Source organism: Capricornis sumatraensis, chromosome 6 (assembly GCF_032405125.1).
Source record: "Capricornis sumatraensis isolate serow.1 chromosome 6, serow.2, whole genome shotgun sequence".
Classification (NCBI taxonomy): domain Eukaryota; kingdom Metazoa; phylum Chordata; class Mammalia; order Artiodactyla; family Bovidae; genus Capricornis; species Capricornis sumatraensis.
In genome coordinates this window covers 84,253,295-84,276,143 of record NC_091074.1, presented here as the reverse complement: position 1 = coordinate 84,276,143, position 22,849 = coordinate 84,253,295, and the positions used below count along the sequence as shown (strand labels likewise).

Sequence of the window (22,849 nt, the reverse complement as noted above, 5' to 3'; positions counted from 1 at the left end):
ATCTACTAAGTCGGCATCTTTCTTCTTAGGCCCCAACCTCTTCAGGGGTCCCTGCTTCTGTTAGTGACACCATCACGGTCAAGAGTCTCACAAACTCAAAAACTAGAGTCATCCTCCTTTTTCTATATTCTGTTTAATCACCAAATCTTGTCAATTTTCCTGCACAGTGTACCTCCCACTGCGTCTCCCTCCACCTCAACTCCTGCTCCTCCTCTACTGGCCAGAACCTCATCTCCACACTATCAGAAAAACCTCCCTGACTCTGTGCTTTCTTGCTTCAACATGGTGCCCACGTTTTCTCCTACATCTTCCAATGGCCCCACCTCCTTCCCTGACTCTAAAACGTGGTTCTTTCCCCTTCACCTGCCAGGGTTCTGCATTATCGACTTCTTTTCCCTCATTACCCTTTCACCTACTAGTGTCTCATCTATTGCTCTCAAGTGCGACTATCATCCCTAAATCCTGATCTTTCTTCAAATATTCCTCACTTCCTGTAGAACACCTTTCACTGGTTGTCTTACTCCTCCAACTCAACATTTCTAAATTGAATTCACTTGTCTCCACCAAACCTGGTTCTCCTGACCTGCCCGTTTCTGTTCTTGGTATCACCATTTCCAAAAGCGTGAAACTCTGGAGCCACGTTTGGGTTCCTTCCTTTCCCACTGTTGTTAATTCCTGTTTACCTTTGAAATTTTACACTCTTTCCTTTCTGTCCCACTCTAAAACCCATTCCAGACTTTCACCATTCTTCACCTGAGTTATTATAAGTCCCCAAACTCTTTAGGTCCCAAAATACTTTACTCATTGCCGCCAGACTGATCTTCATAAAGAATCACTTTAATGTCCTCAGTGGCTTCCCACAGCCTGATAAATGAAGTCCCAACATCTAGGCCTGGCATGAAGAAGTCCCCCCTACCTTTCCAGTCATCTCTTACTCCTCCACCTTCACAGACCCTGGGCTCCATAACTGGATGACTCCTCACAACAGACTCTAAGCCTTGTTGGTTTTAAACCTAGTTTCCAAGCCCATTTCCAAGCCCCTTTAATATCACCTCCTTCATGAAGGCCCCCTTTATCATCCAGCCAGAAGCCACAGGCTCTGTACTTCAAGTAGAACAGCAAGTTAATTGTGTCTTAAATCTTAGCCTCTAACCTCTGGGAAGTCAATTAATAGTCTCATTCCTCTGTTTCTTCATGGTGCCTGGTACGTTAGTAAGTTCTCAATAAAGTCACTCAGATCATCTTGACCTTCACCCTTACATTCTTTTACCTTCTTAGGTTCTCATACACAGTTTGTCAGTGAAGGCTTTAACAAGATTTTAAATCTCATCATGGTGCTTCATGTTTAAAAATCCTTTAAAATAATTAAGCCTTGATATTGGTCTTAATTGTCCAATTTACAATTGATCTCTTGCTGCCTTTCCGGGAGTACATTCAAGAATATTCATTCCTTCAACTAATACTAATTCAGTATCTACTGAGCCTCAGATTTTCGCAATGAAACATGAGACCAGCAGAATTGGATAAGAGTGGCCAAAGTGGGAGGGGAGATGAGAAATGGAGGTTTTCTTTGGAAGAGGACGGCTGGGCTAAGATCTTGAATGAAACAGTGGATGAGGATTTAAAGAAAAGAAGATAGCTGAGTTCACAAAGAGGTTGAGTCTAGAAGTGAAAAACTGTTGATGGTCAGTGACCAACTCTTGGTGGAAGCTGGCAGTTAACTAACAAGAAAAGAAAAATGTGAGCAAATTAATCAGAAAAAGGAGGGCAAGCAGAAAAGAAACAGAGCTAGTCATTTCAAGAAGCGAATGGTCAAAAGTAAAAAGGGCTGCTGAGTGGCCAAAAAATTTAAGAATTTATAAAATCAGCCCTGAATTTGGTTAGGAAGGGAGTCATCGATGACTTCCGAATACAGTTTCAGAGAGGTAATGAGGACAGAAGTAAAAATGAAGTAGTTAAAGGAGGGAGAAAAATGGTTAAGAAATATAATCTGAGAAATCAACAGCCAGATGGTAAGTTCAGTTCAGTCGCTCAGTTGTGTCTGACTCTTTGCGACCCCATGGACTGCAGCACACCAGGCTTCCCTATCCATCAGGTGGTAAAGTCTAGCCATTAAAAGACAGGCAGGAGGGAGAGAGAGAGAAAAGACATGTAGGAAATATGTTAGCAACAGATACAAGCATCTGGATCACAAACAGTGTTTTTCCTAACACATGGAAGAACCAAGCTATTCCAAAACAGGAAGAAGCATTCCATAAAGAGGAAGAGCAGAAGGATACAGAGTTTGTAATGCTGGCTTACAGAAAATCTCTCTTTATTATAAAGGCCAATGACTGATTTCTTGGATTAAATAAAGTACACTTCACACTACTCTTCATTCCTGTTATTCAAATCTAGAATTTCAAAGTGAGTTACAGTTAGAGGCGAGAAGCAACCTGTACCCACTTCTGCCATCTGATCAGCTCTGATCTAAAGAGAAGACCAAGGAGATCTGGTGGGCATGATGAGAAGGCCTATCTCCAGAACAGTGTGCCAAGAACACAAAGGCCTGTGACTCTGGCTGTGTGCAGACCACATGCATGCAATGTCTTACAGACGCCGTAGCTCTGAAGTCTCGTTAGTAACTTCTAAAGCATGCCCAGCACACCGCCTCTCCTGTGCTGGGAAATAAGGCGCAATGCACAAAGTGAAAGCAAAACACATCACTGTATGTTAAAAAAAACAAAAAAACTCACCACAGAAGCAAGTATAGGTATTAGGAACATGTGCAGAAACATTCTGACATGCAGGGCATCTCCAACCGCTCTGGCCATCTGTCAAGAAAAATGAGAGGAAATAAAAATAAATTCCTTACAAACCACATGTAATTTAAAACATTTTAAATCTATAGAAAGCCATTGATACCTAAGCAGTGGTAGTAGTTTCCATGTTAAGGATCAGACTTTAAAGAAACAAATTCACAATACTGAATGCTTTGCTTAAATATTGGATCTAGGCTTATATTTATAAGGACTTCAAATACTGTGAATAAAGTAGGTATGCATTTCATCCTACTTTTTAAAATTGAGATAGAATCAGCACATAACACTGTGTGAGCTTAAGGTGCACAGCGCATTGATGTGACTCATTTATATATTACAGTATGATTATCACCATGGTCTTAGTTAACATTTCCAGCATTTCATAAAATTGACTTTTTATTTTGTGGGAGAATGTTCTATTACTTTCAATAGCAAAGTAATCATCTGAACCTTGGTTTGAAAAAAAAAGGTAGGACAAAATACTTGAGTACATGCAGGAAAACCCAAATGTTTTCAATTAGAAGCACCAAAGTTCAGAAAGCATATATTATTAATAATACTCGCATTATCCTGCCCAAGAATACTAGAGTGGGTAGCCTATCCCTTTTCCAGGGGATCTTCCCAACCCAGGAATCAAACTGGGATCTCTTGCATTGCAGGTGATTCTTTACCACCTGAGCTACCAGGGAAGCCCCAAAAAACTTGCATACGTGCAGGAAAACCCAAATGTTTTAAATTAGGAGAGCCAAAGTTCAGAAAGCATATATAATTAATAATATTTGCATTATCCCTAAATATTACTATAACTTCAGGAAAAGTCCACAAAATACTATGGAGAAGATTTGTTAAAGCTATAGCAAATTCAAAATCCTAAGAGTAAATTAAATATTGCTTTCTATAAATTTTCTAAAGCAAACTGTACAAGAAATCTTTTCTAATGAATAAGCTACAAGGATCTATAGTACAACACAAGAATCTACAGTACAACACAAGAAATATAGCCAATATTTCATAGTAACTATAAACGGAATATAACCTTTAAAAATTGAGAATAGCTATGCTGTATACCTGAAAGTTACGTAACATTGTATATAAACTATACCTCAATTTTTAAAAAGCTGTTCTCTATAGTTGCTATTTGGATAAAACAAACATTTTCAGTAAAAGCCACTGATTATGTTGTACCTTAAGTATATTTTAATGTGTTATGTTTAGCTGGTTTAAGATTTATAGCTTAATAATGGTCACCCAAAATATGTGCTCAGGACAACATACTCTCCCTGCAGATAAAATACTCAAGGAGAATTAAACCTGAACATACCAAATATTTGAGGAAAACTACTCAGAAGAGAGAAATGACTGACCTGCCTGAGATGCTGGAGACCTGGCCCATTTCTTTATGCAGCTCAAATGAAACACATGGTAACAGCTCTGACAGCTCCACACTGGGGCGGTGACACGGACCAGCTCACAGCACACCATGCACTCGTAGTTTTCTGTGGTGAGCTGTTCAATCAGAGAACCTGTTTAAAAACAAAACAGAGAAACTCAAACACAGAAAAACAGTCCTTAGTCAACCAAGGATCAGCAAGGCATCTGTAAAGTTTCTGAGGTAGTGCTTTTCCTCTGGAGAAAGCCTGGAATGAAGATACTGCAAGTGACTGATGAAAGGGAAACTGATCTGCTCTAGACACAGATGGATACATTATAAAACTGAATTCTATTACAAAAACCAAGGCATCAGATTCTTTCTTAAAAGTAGGTATATCCTACCTTGCATAGGTTAATATTTCTGAATAACAAAGTTAATTATATTTCCTACCAGTTACCATGCTACATTTGGAAGATTCTGGAGGTAAGAGGAAGCCCATAAAAGAGCAAGATTCATACATGAAGCTGATTGGGGCATAGGAATGGTCAGTGAGACTTATACTTAGGGTGAATTTTATAGAAAATGCCTACTGACCATTCCAGAACAGCACTGAGTTAGAATTAAAGCATGCAGAAAGGTTAAGTGAAGCATGGAACATACCTGAGAACACTACAATTTTTACCCTGAAGACTGTCTTTTTATTTTACTGTTTCTTTTATTCATTAAATTTATTGCTTGTTAAGAAATCACTACTGTGATGCTTCTAAGTCCAGTCACAGTGAAATCTGACCACTAGGATGCACATACATTTAGTTAAGTGGTGACAGTTGTCAACTTTGAATATCCTACAAATTCCAGCCTTTCCCATGTCTCTTTCATCCCATGTTCAGTATGTTCACAAATCCTGCTGGTTATACCTTCAAAACAGATCTAGAATCCAACCTCTGCTGCTAACACTCTGGTCTAAGCCACTATCCACTCACCTGGATTATTACAATGGCCTCCCAACTAGTCTACTTCTGCCCTTGCCCACTTCAGGCTATTCTCACCACAGCCACCAGAGGGAGCCCATCAAATGAAAATTAGAAGATACACTCTCTGGTTCAGAACTTGTCAAAGGTTCCTCCATCAGGTGCCTCTGGAAGCCAAAATCTTTATAATGCCCTTCACCATCTTCCAGGCCTCACCTGTGACTCCTCTTTCCTTAGGCCACTACTCTGAGACAACACCAGCCTCCTTCCTAGCCCCAAACTGGCAGGCAGATTCCTGCAGGGAGATTTTTACAATTTGTCCTTCTCTCTGCCTAGCCATTTGCACAACTCAGCTCCTCAGCCCCTTCAGGTGTCTACTCAGAATATGATCTTCTCAACAGGACAGTCTCTGGCCACACTTTAAAACCTGGAACCCACTCCCCTAAGCATGCCATCTCTCTCTCGTCTTCTTCCTATCACTTAGGTCTAATATCATATATTTCACTTATTTTACCTTACTTCCTAACTATACATAGAAGGCACTCAATAATACTTGCTGTATGAATAAAAGAAAGTAATAAATGACAGTAAAAGGTTCTAGAAAGACACTAGAAAGGGAGACAGTATAATTCTTTCACCAACATTTCAGTTTTATCAAAATCTGTAACACACGTAAAACAGGGCACTAACCAAGAATAGCTCTGTGCCAGTGAACTATCACATTTCAGGTGTAAGACTCTCGTCCGGGCTGGGTGCAGCCCATCCTGACACTGGCCCTTCTTCACTCCCAAGCCCCCTCCCACTAGAGCTCCTCCACCATCCCTCAGTCACGGCTGCTGTCTACTTTACGCTTAGACTTTGACAGCACGCCAGTAAAGAGAGTAACAACCCAGTGAAGTCATCAGAAGAACAGAGACCTCTCTGTAGAAGTGACTACAAACTTTTCAGATACACCAATAAATTATTAAAAACAAAATACCTAAAACAATCCTAACTTGAAAAATCCAATTGTAAAAAGACATTTTTTGAGGCAAACAGGGAAATTCAGTTGTAGACTGGGTATCAGATGATTTCAAGGAATTATCACTAACTTTGTTAAGCACAATAATGGCACTGTGATTATGTAAGAAAATGGCCATATTATTAAAAGAGATGTAACCTAAAATACATGAAGATGAAATAATCTGATATCTGGAATTTAATTTAAAATATATCAGAAAAAAGGGGGGGAGACTGTTTAAATATTAATGCATATCTATTTATGGCATATATACATTAAAGTTTACCAAAATTACTTAATGAGTGGGAAATATTTATAATAAGCAAAAAAGGATAAAACATGTTTATTATATGATTTCAACTATGTAAAACTGAGCACTGAAAAATTCTTTAAGGAAACAGATTAAAAGGTCAAAGCTGATTACATCTGGATGGTGGAAAGAAAGGTAAAATTACTTACCTATCAACTTTAGTAAGCCACCTTATTTAAAGCAGCTGTTTTTAAAAAGCAATGTAAGCATGATCAATGTGTTTACGATGGTCTTGCTGAGTCTGAAGTATATGTCAGGCATCACGTTTATTTGTGTCAGTCTAAGGCCTGTGGCAGAGTTTAGGGGCTGCAGGTAACGGTTTTTAAGTCAGTACAGCACAGAGGTGGACTTCCCAGGTGGCTCAGTGATAAAGAATCTGTGTGCTAATGCAGGAGACGTGGGTTCGACTGCTGGGTCAGGAAGATTCCCTGGGAATCTCCCCAGACTCGGGAAGAGCTTCAGGAAGAGAACTTGGAGGAGCAGATGTAAAAAGGTTGATGAAAGGAAATAAGGAGATCTCAGAATGAAAGAAAAGGAAGAACAGGCATAGATGTCTCTGAAGTTGCAAAAAGTTGAGAAAAGTATGTCCTTTCTTAAGTGATGACCTCCCCTTCCTCAGCGAAGTAAAAGGCAAGGAGGTCTGCTGAGGTCGGGAGATCAGTGAATGTCAGCAAGGTCTGAATAAGTGTGGGAAGGGTTTGTAGTAGTCTTAAATGAAAATGGGAAGGACAGCTGCCCAAGGTCATTTAAGGGGAAGTGGGCAATGAAAGCCAACTGAGCTGGATGGAGTGAGCGAGCGTACATGCATGCTCCTTCACTTCACTGGTGTCTGACTCTTTGCAACCAAATGGACTGTAGCCTGCAAGGCTCCTTTGTCCATGGGATTCTCGAGGCAAGAATACTGGAGTGGGTTGCCGTGCCCTGCTATAGGGGATCTTCCTGACCCAGCGATGGAACCCACATCTCCTGTGGCTGCCGCACTGCAGATGAATTCTTTATCACCAAGCCACTGGGGGAAGCCCAAACTGGAGACCACTATTTAAAAATATTCACTGAGAAGCAACAATGTATTGGGGTGGCCAAAAAGTTTGCTTGGGTTTTTCTGTAACATCTTATGAAAAACCCAAATGAACTTTTTGGCCAACCCAATACTAGACACTAAGGATATACAGTGAACAAAACAGAAAAGAATCTTCTCCCCTTAGGGAGTTTGCCATCTTATGGTGGAAGGTAGCCAATAAACAAATGAATATTGAAAATAAGCAGTATCAACAAATAGTGACAAGTGCTATGGAGAAAAATAAGCCAGGCAGAGATTAGTGAGAGGCGGGTGGGGGAAGTATTAAGAGTTTGTAATAGGGTGATCAGGAAGGCTTCCCTCAGAGGGTGAATGAACACCGAGTCTGTACTGTTACACAATTTCCTGGAATGGCGTTCTGTCACCCAGACAGGGTAGAAAAGCTGGATGCAGCAACCATCCAGGGTTGGGATTCCTCAAAATGTCCTGGCAGAAGGGTCAACACTTCAAATGACATACAGCAAGGTCCAGCCTGAAGCGGGGAATGAAGAAGGGAAGGAGACTGACAGAACTGGCAGTGGGTGGAAGAGACTGGGAGAGCCAAAAGGACAGGAGGCTGTGGTCAGAAGGCAGCACACAGGACGTTGGGAATGCAGAGACGGGGCATCCCCAGGGTCATTTCCCTGGTAGTGGATGTGGAGGAGGAATGATGTGTAGGTCACTGCAGTTGACAAGATCAAAAAACCCATATGACCATTCAAGTCACCCAGAACAACAGCAGGATTTATGGTAAATCAGTAGTTCTCAAACTTGAAACTGCATGAGAATCACCTGGAGGCTTCTTAAAAGAAGAGATTACTGGGCCCCATACCTACAATTTTTGTTTACGAAGTCTGAGGTGAGGCCTAAAAATGTGCATTTCTAACAAGTTCCCAGGTGTTGCTGACGGCTGCTGATCTGGACTATACCTTGAAAACCACTGGGGCAGAGAAAAGATAAGAGGCTAGATGCATTAATAAATGAGGGTTGGGAGGTTTGGAGGCTAACAGATGAAAAAGATGAGGCGTGGAAGGTGATGGAGAGAAAAGGTTCTGTAGCATTAGCTTCAAATGATACAAAGGTAGAACAAAAATAGTGTAGAAATGACCTGGGGAAGGAGTGTGCTCTTCCCATCTTCCAGAAACTAAGGTGAGTGGGATAAGCGAAAAGAGCAGGCTCTAAAGTTGTAAGCAAAGGGGTGACCCGAGAGGAGGCCACGGGTCATTTAAGAGGGGGCACAGCTGAAACAATTTAAGGACGTAGGGGATTTCGTTACCGCAGAATGAGGGATCCAGACAGCTGGGAGGACCAGGCAGTGCTGGTCCCTCAGTACAGAGTGAGGGTGAACAAAGGCGGCTCTCAAAGAGCCATGGAGGCGTATCTAGGGTGAGCCTCTCTCCATTCCAATCAAGCTTTCATCTCTACTGCTCCACTAGAACCGCTCTTAGCAAGACCAACAACCTTCAGATTGCCAAATACAACGGTCAGTATGCAGTCATCCTTCTGCGCTGATCAACAGCATTTGGCACAACTGATCACTCCTTCCTCTTTGAGTTTCTTTCTTTGGTGTTTAGAACGTTTCACCTCCTAGTTCAGTTTACTCTTTTTCCACTTCCCTTACTGGATGCTCATTTTACAGCCAGGATGAAGTAGGCTCCATCCTCACTCTTTTTCTAACTGCACTCACACCTTAGGTGACCTCCTCTAGTCCGTTAAACACCATCTGTACACTGACAATGCCCAAATTTAAGTCTCTAGTCCATATCTCTTCCCTGAATTTTATATCGGACTCTCTACTTAACAGATCTATTGTCCAGTAGACAACTGAATTCTAACAAATTTAAGCAAATTCTTTATCTTTCCTGAACAAGGAGGAGACAAAGCAAAAGATATGCAAAAACACCTTTTCCAACAAGAAATTGTCATAGATTGGAGGAGGCTAAGGACACATGCTGATTAAATGCAATGTGGTATCCTGGATTGGATCCTGGAGCAGAAAAAGGATATTAAAGGAAAAACTGGTGAAATCCAAATAAAGTCTGGGGGAACCCCTGGCAGTCCAGCTGTTAGAGTCCAAGGCTTGGGTTCAATCCCTGGTTGGGGAACTAAGCTCCTGCAAGCCTTGCAAAGAAAAAAAAACCCACCACCCACAAAGTGTGAAGTTTAGTTAACACCATGGTACTAGTGTTAATTTCTTGTTTCGACAAAGATGTTAACATTAGAGGAAGCTAGGTGAAGACTATATGGGAATACTCTGTACTACTTTTGCAATCTTTCTGTAGGTTTATAATTATTCCAAACTAAAAACTTTAAAAACAAAACACCACTTTCTCTCCCAAGCGTTACCACCGCAGTGAGTGGTATCTTGCCTTCTGAACTGCTCAAGCACAACATCCTGGACTCCTCTCGTTTTTCTCCATCCAACATCCAATCTATCTGTAAATCCTGTCCACTTCATCTTCCAAACACACCCGGAATCTAACCAATTCTTACCTCTTCTACCACTACTACCTTAATCCATGTCTCCATCAAGTACCTGAATTGCTGCAAAAGCCTCCTAACTCATCCATCTGCATCCTTAGAGCCTACTCCCTATACAGCAAGCTGGGTGATCACTTTAGATCATCTCTTCCCTGCAAAGTCTCCCAGCCTCCTAGCTGCGTCTCATCTTTCTCTTCCCCGCAAAGTCTCCCAGCCTCCTAGCTGCGTCTCATCTTCTGACTCAGAACCAAATCTCAGAGCCTCACACAACCCTGCCTCTGCAGTCTCTCTGACCTCCTCTCCTACCCACCTCTTCACTGCTCACAACGCTGTCCCTCCCACCCCAATTTACACTTGCTTCTCTATTTAAAATGTTCTTCTCCAGAAAGCCATGTGGCGCACTTCTGCACTTCCTTCCCGTCTCTGTTCAAATGCCTCCTCATGAAAGAGGCCAACCTATGTAAACTGGCACCCCTGTTACTCTGTCCTCTTAATCTGCCTTGTATTTTAGTTCTTATCATCACCTGACTGACTAAAATATTTAAGTGCTTTCTGCCTGTCTCCCCTGCCAGGAATGTAAATGCCATCAGTGCTGTATTCCCAGTACCTAGAACAGTGCTTGGCACAAAGCATTTACTCAATAAAAATGAATAAAGAGGTCTCAAGAAAATGACGGTATGTGACGCCACAAGAGATTCGTTAGGCAGAACTTGAGATGGCCTCCAAGACTCCCAGCCCTGGTGTGCATGCCCTGGATAATCTCCCCTTGAGCACGGGAGGAACTGATCTAATCAACTGAGTGCTTTTTAAAGAGTCTAGTGATCAAAGACAGAAATCATGTAAAGAATCTGGAGCAGATGGTTTCCTGCAGGCCCTGAAGAAATAAACTACCATGTTGTGAAAAGAACCACGTGGTAAGGAACTGCAGGTCGGCCCTCAGAGCTGAGAGTGACCCCCAGCCAACAGTCAGCAAGAAGATGGGGACCTTGGGACTTCCCTGGCAGTCCAGCGTTAAGACTCTGTACTTCCACTGAAGGGAGAACACAGATTTGATCCCTGGTCAGGGAACTAAGATCCTGCATGCCATGTGGTGCTGCCAAAAAAAAAAAGAAATGTGGACCTCAATTCTGTACCCATAAAGAACTAAATCCTATCGGGACTTCCCTCATGGTCCGGTGGCTAAGATACCACACTCCCAATGCAGGGGTCTGGAGTTTGATCCCTGTTTAGGGAACTAGATCCCATGTGCTGCAACCAAGACATGATGCAGTCAAATAAATAAAAAAAATACTTTTAAAAAAAGAACTAAATCCTATCAACAACCAGTGAGCATCAAAGAAGACCCCATCCCTCAGAAAACACTGCATCCCTAGCCAAACTGCAGTCCTCTAAGACCCTGAGTAGAAACTCAGCTAACCCGCATCCAGACTTCTGGTCCATGGACACTGTGACACAGTAAAGCTGTGTTACCTTAAGCCATGACATTTGGGGCAACTCGTTATGAAGCAATAGGAAACTACTAACCAGCCTTGAGAATTCATAACCAAATCTGGTATAATACTGCCTTGGTTCACACTCATCAAAGTCCCAAGAAGGAGTGCCTGGTGAAGCAGACGAGAACTAGATCACTAGGCTTGTGTAAAAACAGGCCTGGGCAGGGGGCGGCTTCGTGTGTTAGGCCGTATGTTACATTAAACTGGAGGGAGACCAGCATGGTCCATGAGGAAGAGCTGGAGGAATGAACCTACTTATCCTGGATAAAATATATACTCAGGACAAATGAGAAGGGTCTTCAATACTGCAAAGAACTGACTTGCCATGAGTGGGAGGGAAGCTGAGAGGAGAGAGACTAGTTGCTGTGTAGCTCCAGAGGACAGAAGCTGAATGAGGGGACAGGAAGGATTTACCAGAAAGAAGTTTTCAGTTTAATGTAAAGAAGAACTCTCTAACAGTCAGAGCTGAGTAACTACTGTGTTCTAAGACCTGTGTTGGGCAACAGAGATATAACAATGAAAAGAAAGCTAGTCTTTGCCTTCAAGGAACATGTCAACTGGTGGAGGGCACTGATATGTGAACAAATGATGGTTTCCAGTGGTGACGCTAAGTGCCCCAACAGAAGCATGTATGTGGATGGGGAAGACGTGTCACCAGGCAAGCAAAGATCAGTGCTATCTGCGGAGGTGAGAAAACGTTTTCTGGACATGTGACTAAACTATAGCCTTTGAAAAATGAGTATGGGGCTTCCCTGATGGCTCAGTGGTAAAGAATCCGCCTGTCAGTGCAAGAGACGTGGGTTCAATCCCTGGTCTGGGAAGCTATCACATGCCTTGGAGCAACTAAGCCCAGGTGCCACAGCCACTGAGCCTGTGCTCTAGAGCTCAGAAGCTGCAGTTACTGAAGCCTGCACACCTCAGAGCCCGTGCTCCACAACAAGAGAAGCCACCGCAATGAGAAGCCTGCACACCGCAACTGGAGCGCAGCCCCAGCTCTCCACAGCCAGAGAAAAGCCTGAGCAGCAGCAAAGACCCAGTACAGCCATAAGTAAATAAGGGGATAATGAGTATGAATTCCCCAGTGAGTTGAGTAGTTAGTAGCCAGTGTAGACAGAAGGGACCACATATGTAACCGTGTGGAAAGATGACAGTACCAGAGTCCAGGGAATAAAATGTGGTGGGGGCTGAAGCAGCAGCAGCAGAAGCTGTTGTGTAAGGCAGAATTTGCAGGTGATGAGAAAAAGTGAACAGAATCAAGCAGGGGAGTGACCCAGCTCCGTAAGTGTTTTATAAATATCACTTTTGGGGGGGACTGTGTAGCATGGCATCCAGGATCTTAGTTCCCCAACCAGGGAGCAAACCCATGCCCCTTGCAGTGGAAACTCAAAGTCTTAACCACTGGACCAACAGGAAAGTCCCAGAAATACCACTGTCTGATGCTAATGTAAGAAGTGAACTAAAAGAGAGAAACTGGAGATGGCAAGATTATTCAGGAACTGTTGCGACCAAGCAGACAAGAGATGATGCACAGGCTGGAACTAGAAGTAGTAGAGACATTACCACCCCTACTTGTTTTTTGACAATTCAAAAAAATCTTGTAGCCAAACATCTATATCACCCGTATCTGTGCTTTTTAAAACCCTGACTAATTTCCTTATTTGTTAAGAAAAACATTCCTCATTTGTATTTGCTTATAATATATAATGGAGAAAGAAATGGTAATCCACTCCAGTATTCTTGCCTGGGCGATCCCATGGACAGAGGAGCCTGGTGGGCTACAATCCATGGGGTCACAAAGAGTTGGACACAATGGAGTAACTAACACTTTCACTTTTATGATATATAAAAACTAAGTAAGTGGCTATCTCCTGGGAAGATGAGCAGGTGGTGGCAGGACCCAAGCAGACGATGAACAAGAACAGAAAGACTTTCTACTGTGTACCTTTTTATATTTTCTGGTTTCTAAATTGTATGAGTGTATTACCAATTCAGAAATTAAAATTAAAAAAAAAAAGAAAGAAAGAAAACATTTCCACCCGTTTAGGTAGGCTTACCTGTGTGCGTTTCCACATTCTTTAGCATGTGGTTCTGTTTGCCTCGGGAAAAAGATGCTACCTGAGGATCCTGCCTCCTTACAGCACATTTCTCTGGGTCAGCCCTTCTAGAAGACCTGCTGACGACTGCCAAGTTCCCCCTGTCACAGGTGGACTTTGCTGGCCTTTCGTTAAGATCATCCTTTGGAACGGGGGCCATGTTGTCTCTGGACCCTGCGTTTGTATGTCGTTGGCTCTCCTGTTTTGGTGGATTCCTGCCTGGTCGTGGCCTGGCTCCCTCCACTTCCCAGGGAGACCTTTTCTGTGGGTGTCTTCTCTGCTCGCCGCGTCTGGCCCCATCCGCTACTACTTTTCTAGAGGAAGCATCCGAAGAGTCAGGGTGGATAACCCCTGCTGGTTTGGTGTTTTCAGGTCCTGCCTCCTCAGGTTTGGGAGTCATTCTGTGAACCCACTCACTTTTGAGTTTCCCCTTGACTTTTGGTCCTCTCCCATAGCTGTATATAAATTGGGTTGCTTTCTTGGGTTTTGCTCCCCTTGGATCTGCACCGACAATTTCCTTCTCACTCTCGGAAGGACTGTGCTCTCTGAGGTTTGTCCCACTCTCTGACTTGGCCACGCTTTCTAGGCCAGGTGCATCTGAGGTCTGGTCAGTGAGGCCCTGTGCTCTCTTGACTCTCATATGCTGCTTTTCACTCCTCAGTTTCTGCCAAGGTTGATTCTGAAGGCCATGGTTCTTGAGAGATTTGTTAGTAACAGAGGACTGGAAAGAAGTCTGCTGACTCTTAGGTTTGCTTCCCGAAGGATGAAAACTGTGCTGATGAACAGCAGAGATGTCATCATAAGAGATTTGCCTGGAAAGGTGACAGGGAGGTGGTGAACTGTAATTTCTTCTACCAATTCTATTAGGATCTAGTCTCCTTTGACTCCCACAGTACAGACCAGAATTTTTTCTCTCCTGAGGAATGAACTCAGCAGCATCCGTATTGAACTTAAAAGCACCTAGGACATAAGAAATAGACACATAAGTAATTAATTGGTCACTCATGAAGCCCCAGAGACTGTAAGCCAGACCTAAGAGTTCTCTTCCTAAGGACTTTGTATAAAATAGTCTCCGCACAAGGCCTGTGTTTTCTGTGAAGGTGGTGGGTTCAAGTTGCTTGTGGAAGACTGATTGGCAGCCTTACCGACAGCCACTGCTGAACTGCTAAGTAAAACTGTTCACCTGGGCTATCAGGCATTAGTTATAAATGTGTTTATTTCTATTGAGAAATGTAAGGTCAGCGAACAGTTCAGGGATGAGATATCAATCGGTAGGTTCCATGTGGTCTTTCAAAACTCTAAGGTAGCATTGCGTAATATTAAGTTAACAGGCTTTGGAGTCAACGAAAATAAGTTTAAAGCCTGACCCTCCAGTTTATAGTATTAGCTCAGGAAAATCATTTGCTTGCTTTTAGCCTGAGTTTCCACGTACATGACAAAAGCTGATAATACTATTTCAAAGGGTCATTGTGGAATTTAAGTGAAGACTTCACATAGATGTACTTAGCAGGAAGAATACATCCCACCTCACCCCGCTGAAATGTATTTTAGGTTTTCCATACATAACCTCTGTTTATACGGTCAGAATCCCAGAGTCTCAAAAATTAAGCCTATGCCCCTTCAACCTACTCATCCATCCCCCACCTCCGCTGGCCACATGCTTCCTTGTAGTCAAGTTTGTCCCTGAAGTCCAAAGATGAAACAATTCGCCTAAGGATACAAAACCAGATAGTAGCAAAGTCAGACTATGCCTAGTATATAAAATATTCTCTGAATCAGCAGGGCCTGGGAGATGGATTTAAGTCCCTGTCCATCACTTGTGCTTTTATGCAATTTATTTAATCCCAGTTATGGAATAGTAAGAATCCCTACATCAAAGAGTTGCTATGAAGATTAAAGCAAGGTTAGTAACAAGTATAAAGTGGCTAAAATAGTGCTTTATTATTGCCGTTAAGATTACAGACTATCTGAAACAGACCTGACCGCAAAAGGCTTCAGTGCACAGCCTGTGAGTTTCAGGTTTAATAATAAGCCCTAACATTTATTAGGTACTTGCACTATTCTAAGCACTCTGCATACGTTAATTCATTTAATCCTTACCCTGATGAGAAAACTGAGACTCGGTAAAGAGTAACTTCTCCAAGGCCAAAGGGGTATTCCAGAGCAGATTCAGAATTCAGGCCATGTGACCCTAGAGACCACACTCTTAAATTACACTTCATTGACAGAAGTTGGGTAGCAGGTACCATAGAAACATATACTTAAGAACTGAGCGAGATCATAAAGGTAACCTCTCACTCAATCCAGGATTTGTCCGCAAAGCTTTCACACAGGCAGGATTCTGAGGATGGGGTTGGAGAGCCTTACAAAATGGCCAGAGGATTAGATAAATTCAGAAGGTGGCAGAGAAGGTGTTCTGGATACATAAGAGAGAACTTGAGGGGGGAATGGGTAAATTAGACCAAGTAGGTATTGTGTAGTTTTCTCCTGCTCTAAGAAGCAAGGTTGTAAGAGGGGCAGAAAAAGGTCAGTAAAGCGGTCCAGAATAGCCAGGTTAAAGGATACGAAGAGGGTGTTTTCATGTTAACCAGCAAAGAGTTGACTCAGCTTGAGAATCTAGACAGAGCAGCATCTATTCATATAAAGTATGTGTTCCACCAAATGTGAAGTAGTGGAGAAAGCCCTCAGACCATTCAGGGATACGAGGAAGGGGAAAAGGGCACAGGAAAATGGACACAAAAATCTGAGACACCTTTATTTTTTCACTATTTTGAGCAGCTGAAGTTACTAAATAGGATATCTCATCCCCAAGGCTTGGCTATAGTGCAAGTGGTTCTAGAGATCCAAGATAATAACACGGTGGGTGACCTACAGGTGGGTGGAGCAGAGTAAGGGAAAATCCAACTGCAGATTATAAAGTCCAGAGACAAAGTTGGCACTGGAGAGTCTATCCAAGGGTAAAAAGATACCCCTTGGTGTTTCAGGAAAACAGCAGGTAAGAGAATTACACTGGAGTGAGGATGGAGGTGTGGGCTAGAGATAATGCTGAAATAAGAACACGGAATAGGAACTAAGGCCAAAGCAAACTAAGGCAGAGGAGACAAAGTGGGGAGGTCTTTGGATTACCAGACTTTGCCTCAATAGATGAGACAGAGGTTGTAACCTGGAGAGCAACACTACAGGCCAAAAATAAGATTCACAACTAGCCCCACTCATTTCTGCTTCAAACACTGAATGGTGCAGAAATGGGCCAGATGCAGGATAGGAAGACCAAGGGATCCAATTTAGGGGATCTAGGAAAAGAGTGAGTGGGAGAAAAACAAAACACCAGGCTAAATGTGGTCCCTACCCTCCAAGATGAATTAATACCTAAATCAGGACTAGGGTAAACAAACAAACAAATGGACTAGGGTACACCAATGCAGTGTGTTAGCCAACGTTTTTGACCAAGATCCACGGTAACAAATACATTTTACCTGCCACCAAGTACACAAATACATATATAGGCTTCTTGGTGCCCCAACAGCTGGTAGGCAGCAGAACTAAGACTCAAATTAATGACTGTTCACGACCCTCATGCTGCAAATTGCTGCCCTGTTTTTCAGAAAGAGTGGATCATGAAATCAAATTATGTAGTGGGTTGTGACAAGAATTTTTTCAAACGAAATATACAGTATAGAGTATATTGGAGATAATAAGGAAAACCACTGCTTCCCGAAATTTTTGGTTCGTTTTTATATTTGTGTGCGCTGAGATCACTACGTTAAATGCTCCTTTTCCGTCACTGTCCAAAGAGTTGGGAAAACAAAGATCCAAGGTACCCTGAAGTAACTGGAAATTGTGTTACATTGACAGCCAGATGAGGTTGTCTCTATGTGTAGTAGTCTCTGGGAGGGGAAGTTAGCTAACAATTGTGTACCACGTACAGTAGCGGCGGGAACCTTCACAGTAATTGATTTATTTACTCCCAAGTCACAGATGAGGAAAACGAGCCTTCACATTGCGAGCTCATGGCAAGCTGAGACTGGAAACCACGAGTGTTCGGCTCGCGCCCGCGCTGCTGCCCCAGGACGCACGAATACATCTCAAGCGCAGCGAGCAATCCCGCCGCGCGTCGAGAGCTAGCCACCGTCACGGGCCGACGCCCGCCTGTCGGGTATCACTGCCCCAGGAAGGCCGGGATGAGCCCTGGAAAGGGCGGGACACCCGCATCGACTCAGCTGGACAAACCGACTCTCCTTGGAAACCCAGCTGCCGGGCTTCGCCACCAGCCAAGGATGGTTAAGACCTCGGTACGCACGACGCGCGTGGCTTGGCCCTTCCGAGCCACTATCCCCAACCCCTGTACATGCCACTCTCGCGATACGAATGGCCGGTGCCTTAGGATTCGTCACTGACTCAATTTCCGCTCCCCGAGAGGGGCCCAGTCCTGCGAGGGCCAGTACAGTACCTGAGACAGGAGGCGCCTCCGCCATCCCGTGCCGCAACACCTAAAGCGAGCTCTGCAGGCCAGCGAGCGCTGTCACCCGGTCATGTGCCCTGGACTTCCGGCGCCTCGAGAAAATTCGCTTCTGCGCGCGCGGTAGACGGCCACGGAGTTTGCGCGGCCTGAGTCAACTGTGCGGAGCGTCGGTGACGTCAAACAGACGCGCCCGGCGCCGGGCTGAAGCAGGGTACTAGTAGCTGTAGGTAGCCAGGATCCCGGGAGGGTAAGCATGCTCGGTCTTGCACAATCAATAGTTGTTTTCCTTTTGAGAGTCACTGTTCTCTCCTGCTACCGTGTCCTTTAACCCTCCCACCCAACCAGCCTTGCCTGATTTTCTGGAGTCAGGTCAGACCGCACCTCCTTACTAGAGTGGATCAGATTTAGGATTAAAACAAAGACGAAGTAGTCAAAAGGCAGAAAGGGGAAAAAAAATGTCTGCAAAACAAATGATAAAAGGCTCTTACAAATCAGTTGAGAAACAAAAACCCATTTATTAGAAATGATAAAGGACTTGAAAGAGCAGATGATAATACTAAAGTAGATACAAAGGGACTCAATGTGAGAGGGGGTAAGTTTGGGGGCACCGATCATTTTTAAAGTACAAAATGTTTTGAGTGTGTGGAATTTTTTCATTTGTGTGTTTTGCTGTTGCTCTGCTAAAGAGAACACAGTACTTAAGTGTGAAGCATCTGCATTTGTAAAGTAATTCACTGCTCTAGACTTCCCCAAGAACACAAAATAAGAGTCATTCATTCACATACTTTTAGGCATTGCTTTAACTGCTGGAGGTTAATGTGAAAAAGACAAACAAGGTCCCTGCCTTCAGTGAAGTGCATTGACTAGTAGGGAAGGTTAAAACTAAGTAATGTGGTACTTCCCTGGTGGTTCAGTGCTTAAGTATCCACCTGTCAACACAGGGGACATTGGTTTGATCCCTGGTCTAGGAAGATCCCACATTCTTCTGGGCTACTAAGCTGATGCACCACAACTACTGAACCAGAGTGCTGGCACCCACTGAAGCTGGTGTGCCCTACTCGCCTGTGCTCCGCAACTAGAGAAGCCACTGCAAAGAGAAGCCCAAGCAAATGAAGTAAGAGACCAGCCCCACCCTCCCCCAAACAGAAAGCCCAGGTGTGGCAATGGAAGGTGCAGAAAGGAAAGACGCCCCTGTGGCCAAAAATAACTACAAAAATTATTTTAAAACTAAGTTTATTTACAAACTGGTGATTTGGGTTGTCAAAGAAATAAGCAGGGTAACAGTGACTGATTAGGATCTGCTCCGTAAAAGGTGGCCAGCCTTCTTTGAGTAGAAGGATAGATGAGAATGATCAACTATGTGAAAATTCAGAGGGAATAGCAGAAGGAAGCAGGTGCGAAAGCTATGGAGGAAGGAAAGGGCTCGAAGTGTTGCTGCTAAGTCATGTCAGTCGTGTCAGACTCTGTGCGACCCCATAGACGGCAGCCGACCAGCACCGCCCCCCCCCCCCCGCCCCAGGCAAGAACACTGGAGTGGGTTGCCATTTCCTTCTCCAATGCATGAAACTGAAAAGTGAAAGTGAAGCCGCTCAGTCGTGTCCGACTCAGTGACCCCATGGACTGCAGCCTACCAGGCTCCTCCGTCCCTGGGATTTTCCAGGCAAGAGTACTGGAGTGGGGTGCCACTGCCTTCTCCGTCGAAGTGTTAAAGTTATTGAAATACTTGCTGGAGAGCAATGAGCAAGGAGAGTGGCACAGTATGAAACTGGAGGTAAGTAATTAGATCACGTGATAATGGATTTTATTCCAAGAGCAACAGGAAGTTAAAAGGTTCTAAGCAAAGAAATGGTAGTTAACAAACTGAACACAGGTCTGCTCATGCAATGTAAAGCAAAGTCGGTCCACTGACACCAGGCTTTGGTGAAGTACAGGGTCCCCAAGCAAGAGTGTGAGAGACAAGCCTTAGATCCACTCCAACTTGGTCTTTGAGTTAGTTTTTGTTTTTTAAAGGGAAAGATAAAAGACGGTGGAATTAATCATCATCTTGTGACATTTCTTAATCATAGTTTCCAGAGTCAAAGACATTTCTGGTTTACAAGTGTCTGGCTTGGTGGTCCAGGGCTTGGGAAGCTCAGGTTGTCCTGAGTTTGTATGTTAATGATACATAATAGCAATTTTAGTTCATTAACAATGATATTGACAACAGCAATTTTAGTCCTCTGATTCTGGCTAATTAGTGTTCAGTTAGCACAGGACTGAGGTCAGAGGGGACACAAGAAACTAAAGTTTTGGATAGAGAGATTAATCATAAACTGGGTAAGGGAACTTGGTTTTAGGGGCACTCAGTTTCAGTATCTGAATTACCCTTAAAGATTTCTCATACTCTCAGGGGAAGAGTGAATTGTAGGGGAGCAAAACTAGAAGTGGGGAGAAAATTTACATTTTTCTATTATGCTAATATGGAAGATGATGGTGGCTTTGAACTAGAGCGACAGCAAATGTGATTGAGAGGAGAGAGCAGATCTAAGATATATTTGAGACAACCTTTATCCAGCTTCCAAATGTTTTCTAAACCAAAAGGCATGACGTGCTATCTCATTGTTTTGTTGATTTGAGTTTATCTGATTACTGAGTCCGAACATTTCTTAGTGACTTTTTGAGTTTCTCTTTTTAGGTTGCTTAGTCACATCCTTTGCCGTTTCTCTGTTGGGGTTGCTCGATTTTTCTTGCTGATGGTTTTCTGTACTTTGTAGATATACAAGACTTGTATGTTTTGTCAGTTTTAGACATTTCAATTGTCTTCTCTTACATCCATTAATTTATTCCTTTACTGAACATAAATCCTTAATTTTGACAGTTCGTCAAACAAAAAACCTTACTGTCTCCTACAGAAATTACCAGTTGTATTAGTCTGAATCAAATAGAAGAAAAGGAATCATACAGTAATTTGAACAGGGAAAGTTTTATTTAATTTTTTTTAAAGATTTTGTCCAGTGAAGATCATCCCAGAGCTGAGGTGTGGACTTTGTTAGAAGGGATGTGCCTGTGATGCCTAGATAGGGAAGCTACTGTGGTGCTGCATGGAAGTGGTTGGAAATCTACCTTAGATGGTGCTGGGGAAAGCCATTCATGGGGAGGTGTCTCACAAGAGGCACTCTCCTAGAAGCCACTTGAGGAGGGTGCCAGGAGAAGTTGCTGGCTTTTGGCCACTGTACACTGAAGAAACCAGGTACAGGAACCAGACGCTGGGGAAGCTGCCCACAGCACCTTAGCCTGTCCAACCCAAACACTAGAAACAGGAAGAGAAAGCCTTTCCTCCTGCAGTATCTCTCTATTGCCCTCTACTGACAAAGCTTAATACCTGCCAGCTGGTAAAGGATAAAGATTTAAAGTGCCCAAATCCATTTCACAGAGCAGGCAAAAAGGATAAATTTGGAACTGAAGGTCAATAATTCATAACTGGCATACTAGAGAACCCACTCATTATTCCCCAAACTCATAAACAAATGGAAGTAAGTAAGCATTTATCTTGCCTTTCCTATACAGACACTGCTTCACACAACATACAAAGTTAGGACAAGCAACGAAAGCAGTACTCAGATGGAAATTTATAGCTATAAATACTTGCATTAAAAAAGAAATCCAAACGATGGGAAATTATTCTGCACCAAATAGAAATTGAGCAATCATGCCATGAAAAACACATAGAGGAAACTTAAAATGCAAATAATAAGTGAAAGAAGGCAATGTGAAAAAGCACATACTGTAGTTTTCCACTACTACATATGACATTCTGGAAAAGACAAAACTATGGAGACAGTGGAAAAAAAAAGCAGTGGTTTCCAGGGATTAGAGGGCAGGAAAGGATGAAGAGACAGAGCACAGAGAATGTTTAGGGAAGAGAAATAATTCTGCATGGTACTATAATAGATACGTTATCAAAACCAACAGAGGGTACACACCAAAAGTAAACTCTAATGTAAACTATGGACTGAGGGTGATGAGGAGTCAATGTAGGTCCATGGGTGGACAAATGTACCAACCACTCTGGTGCAGAATGTCTATAGTGGGGGGGGGGGTTGTGTGTGTGTGGGGGGGGGACAGGGGCATATACTGGAACTGTCTATACTCCCTGCTCAATTCTGTTGTGAACCTAAACTGCTCTGAAAAATTTTATTAATAAATTAGATCTCAAATCAGAAGCCTAATCTTCTACCTTAAGGATCTAGGAAAAGAAGAGCAAACTAAACCAAAACAAGTACAAGGAAAGAAATAAAAGAGCAGGAATTAATGAAATAAATACAAAAAACAATAGCAAAAAATCAACAAAGTTGACTCATTAACCAAAAACATAAAAATTGACCAACTTTTAGCTAGATGGACCAAGAAAAACAAAAAAAGAAAATTCAAATTACTAAAATTAGGAATGAAAGAAGGAACATTATTCCCCAGCTTATGAAAATAAAAGAAGCATAGGTAATACTATGAACAAGTGTAGGCTAGCTAATGGGCTTCCCTTGTGGCTCAGATGGTCAAGAATCCACCTGCAATGCCGGAGACCCAGGTTTGGTCCCTGGGTGGGGAAGAACCCCAGGAGAAGGGAATGGCTACCCACTCCAGTATTCTTGCCTGGGAAACCCCACTGACAGAAACACGATTGAGTGACTTACACACACACACACACAGGCACACACAAGCACACGCACACACGCTAGCTAATCAGATCACCTAGATGAAACAGAAAAATTCCTAGAAATACACAAACTATCAAAACAGACTCAGATAAAAAATCTAAAGATACCTATAGAA

The 22,849-nt window shown here is 43.0% G+C and overlaps 1 protein-coding gene across 3 annotated transcripts in view; it reads right to left on the bottom strand.

Annotated features, from left to right (window-relative positions):
* NFX1 (nuclear transcription factor, X-box binding 1) overlaps positions 1-18,121 on the bottom strand; it is a 63,440-nt gene extending 45,319 nt beyond the window's left edge. For all 3 annotated transcript variants that reach the window (XM_068974094.1, XM_068974097.1, XM_068974096.1), the window contains exons 1-4: positions 18,029-18,121; positions 13,540-14,538; positions 4,166-4,324; positions 2,736-2,813 (exon numbers count right to left, since the gene is read on the bottom strand). In XM_068974094.1, coding sequence (XP_068830195.1) covers positions 2,736-2,813; positions 4,166-4,324; positions 13,540-14,538; positions 18,029-18,053 — 1,261 coding nt within the window. In that variant the 5' untranslated portion in view covers positions 18,054-18,121. The remainder of the gene's footprint in view (positions 1-2,735; positions 2,814-4,165; positions 4,325-13,539; positions 14,539-18,028) is intronic.
* Positions 18,122-22,849: the final 4,728 nt, after the last annotated feature.